Source organism: Impatiens glandulifera, chromosome 5, assembly GCF_907164915.1.
Source record: "Impatiens glandulifera chromosome 5, dImpGla2.1, whole genome shotgun sequence".
In the NCBI taxonomy this organism is placed as follows: Eukaryota; Viridiplantae; Streptophyta; class Magnoliopsida; order Ericales; family Balsaminaceae; genus Impatiens; species Impatiens glandulifera.
In genome coordinates this window covers 19,574,275-19,576,614 of record NC_061866.1, presented here as the reverse complement: position 1 = coordinate 19,576,614, position 2,340 = coordinate 19,574,275, and the positions used below count along the sequence as shown (strand labels likewise).

The 2,340-nt window shown below is 36.2% G+C and overlaps 1 protein-coding gene across 1 annotated transcript; it reads left to right on the top strand.

The window, feature by feature from the left end:
* Positions 1 to 920: 920 nt before the first annotated feature.
* Positions 921 to 1,513, top strand: LOC124939106 (uncharacterized mitochondrial protein AtMg00810-like). Its single transcript, XM_047479616.1, has 2 exons — positions 921 to 1,193; positions 1,301 to 1,513. Exons 1-2 carry the CDS (start codon positions 921 to 923, stop codon positions 1,511 to 1,513), a joined length of 486 nt encoding a protein of 161 aa, XP_047335572.1.
* The last annotated feature ends 827 nt before the right edge of the window (positions 1,514 to 2,340 follow it).

Sequence of the window (2,340 nt, the reverse complement as noted above, 5' to 3'; positions counted from 1 at the left end):
AAGACAAGATTACATCCCATTAGGCAGCTGATAGTCTGGATAATACTGAGGAAACCGGTCTGTCAGATCCTAATAAGCCAAGCGGTCGGTCAAATATTGATCAAATAACTGGTCGGTCAGAAAATGTTTCGGGACCAAACTTCAAATGGAACAGAAATCATCCTCCTGATCTTATAATAGGTAATCCCTCTACGCCTCATAGGACCAGACATCAGCTGTTAGATGAGTATGCGAACTCTGATTTCATCTTACAAATTGAACCTAAGAAGGTTAACGAAGTGTTGCTTGATCAGAATTGATTCCTTGCAATGCAAGAGGATCTAAACCAGTTCAAAAGAAATAAAGTATGAAATTTGGTTCCAAGACTAGCTAATAGATTTATCATTGGAAATAGATGGGTCTTTTGCAATAAACTTAATGAAGATGGTTTGGTGACGAGGAACAAGGCTAGATTAGTGGCCCAAGGATACAGACAGGAAGAAGACATTGACTTCGAGGAGTCTTTCGCTCCAGTCGCTAGACTTGAGGCTATTCGAATTTTTTTAGTATTTGCTACTTTTAAAAACTTCAAGGTTTTTTAAATGGACGTTAAAAGTGTCTTTCTTAACGGAATAATTAATGAGGAGGTCTACATTGAGCAGCCTCCTGGTTTTAAAAATCTCACCTTGATGAACCATGTCTTTAGACTAGATAAAGAATTATATGGTCTTAAACAAGCTCTTAGAGCCTGGTATGATATTATTACAAAATTCCTATTTGATCATGACTTCAACATAGGTTTAGTTGATAAAACATTGTTTAAATTTGTCAAAGATTCTCATATTTTAATTGTGTAAATATATGTTGATGACATTATTTTTGGGTCAACTAACCCTAAACTATGTGAGAAGTTTTCTAAGATGATGACATATAAATTAGAAATGAGCATGATGAGGGAGTTAAGCTTCTTCTTGGGCCTTCAAGTTCGTCAACTTGAAAGAGGCACCTACACCAACCACGTGAAGTATACAAAGGAGTTGGAGAAGAAGTTCGGCATGGAGAGGTTCTCTCCTGCCTCATCACCTATGAGCTCATCGATCAAACTTGATAAAGATGAAGATGGTCAAAGAGCTGTCATCACTGCCTGTCGTGGGATCATCGGCTCTCTACTCTATCTAACAACAAACAGGCCAGATATCCTCTTCGTTGTTTTTGTTTGCTGGAGATTCCAGGCTAATCTTAAAAATCCCATTATGTAGCAGTTAAAAGAATTTTGAAATATCTTATGGATACTCAAAATGTGGGACTGTGGTATCCGAAGGATTCCAATTTCAATTTGATTAGCTACTTTGATGTAGACTATGCAGATTGTAAGGTGGACAAGAAGAGCACTAGTGGAACATGTAAATTCTTTGGTGATCATCTTTACTCCTGGTATAGCAAGAAGCAGACCTCCATAGAAACCTCAACGGGTGAAGCGAAGTATCTAGCAGCTGGGAGCTATTATGCTCAGTTGTTATGGATTCAACAATAGAAGGACTTTGGTATCCAGGCTGAGGAGTCACCCATCTTCTATGAAAACACCAGTACCATAGCCATAACCTACAATCCGGTGTTACATTTAAGGACCAAGCACATAGACATCAGACACCACTTCATTCGAGATCATGTGGCGTAGAGGCATATCCGACTGGAATATGACTCAACCGATCAACAAGTGACCAACATTTTCACCAAGCCACTCCAAGAGACTAAGTTTTCCTAGTTTAGAAATATTTTGGGTCTTCTAGACCTTAAATAAACTTTCTAAAAATACGAAATCTACTTAGGGAAAACCTTTTTGTCTTCGAAATGTTTTTATTGCATTTGTTTGTATTAAAAATACCATAAATAAATTTAGGGAGAAGATTTCTCTATAAAATCGATTTTACTACATGATTTTATAAAACATTTACTTTCATAAATCTAGAGAGAAATGAGTTGATAAATCAACTAGACAGAAATAACTGGACAGTTTTTACGTTGTGAACCGATTAGATGATTCGACCGAAACTACTGTAGATAATACCGAAACTATTTAAGAAACCTGGAATTTAAGTCGGTCGGTTATTAACAATTTGAATAAAATACCACTCGGTCAGTATTCTCTATAAGCGGAAGCGTTTATTTTTCTAAAATAAATAACCGATCTCTTAAATATAGGTTTTGCGGACAACTCATTTATTTCGGTTATTTACATGAAAGTTTCGATAGTATCATCTTCAAATCAAAATGGGACAACTGTCTTATTTTGTCATTATCTATCTATGTATCTCTCCCTCTCAGAAATTGAATAGTCATATCTCAAATAACTTGAAGACA

Coding starts and splice junctions, on each gene's coding strand:
- LOC124939106 (XM_047479616.1), top strand. CDS start 921: ATGAGCATGATGAGGGAGTTAAGCTTCTTCTTGGGCCTTCAAGTTCGT. Junction 1,194..1,300: donor ATATCCTCTTCGTTGTTTTT/GTTTGCTGGAGA, acceptor TGGTATCCGAAG/GATTCCAATTTCAATTTGAT.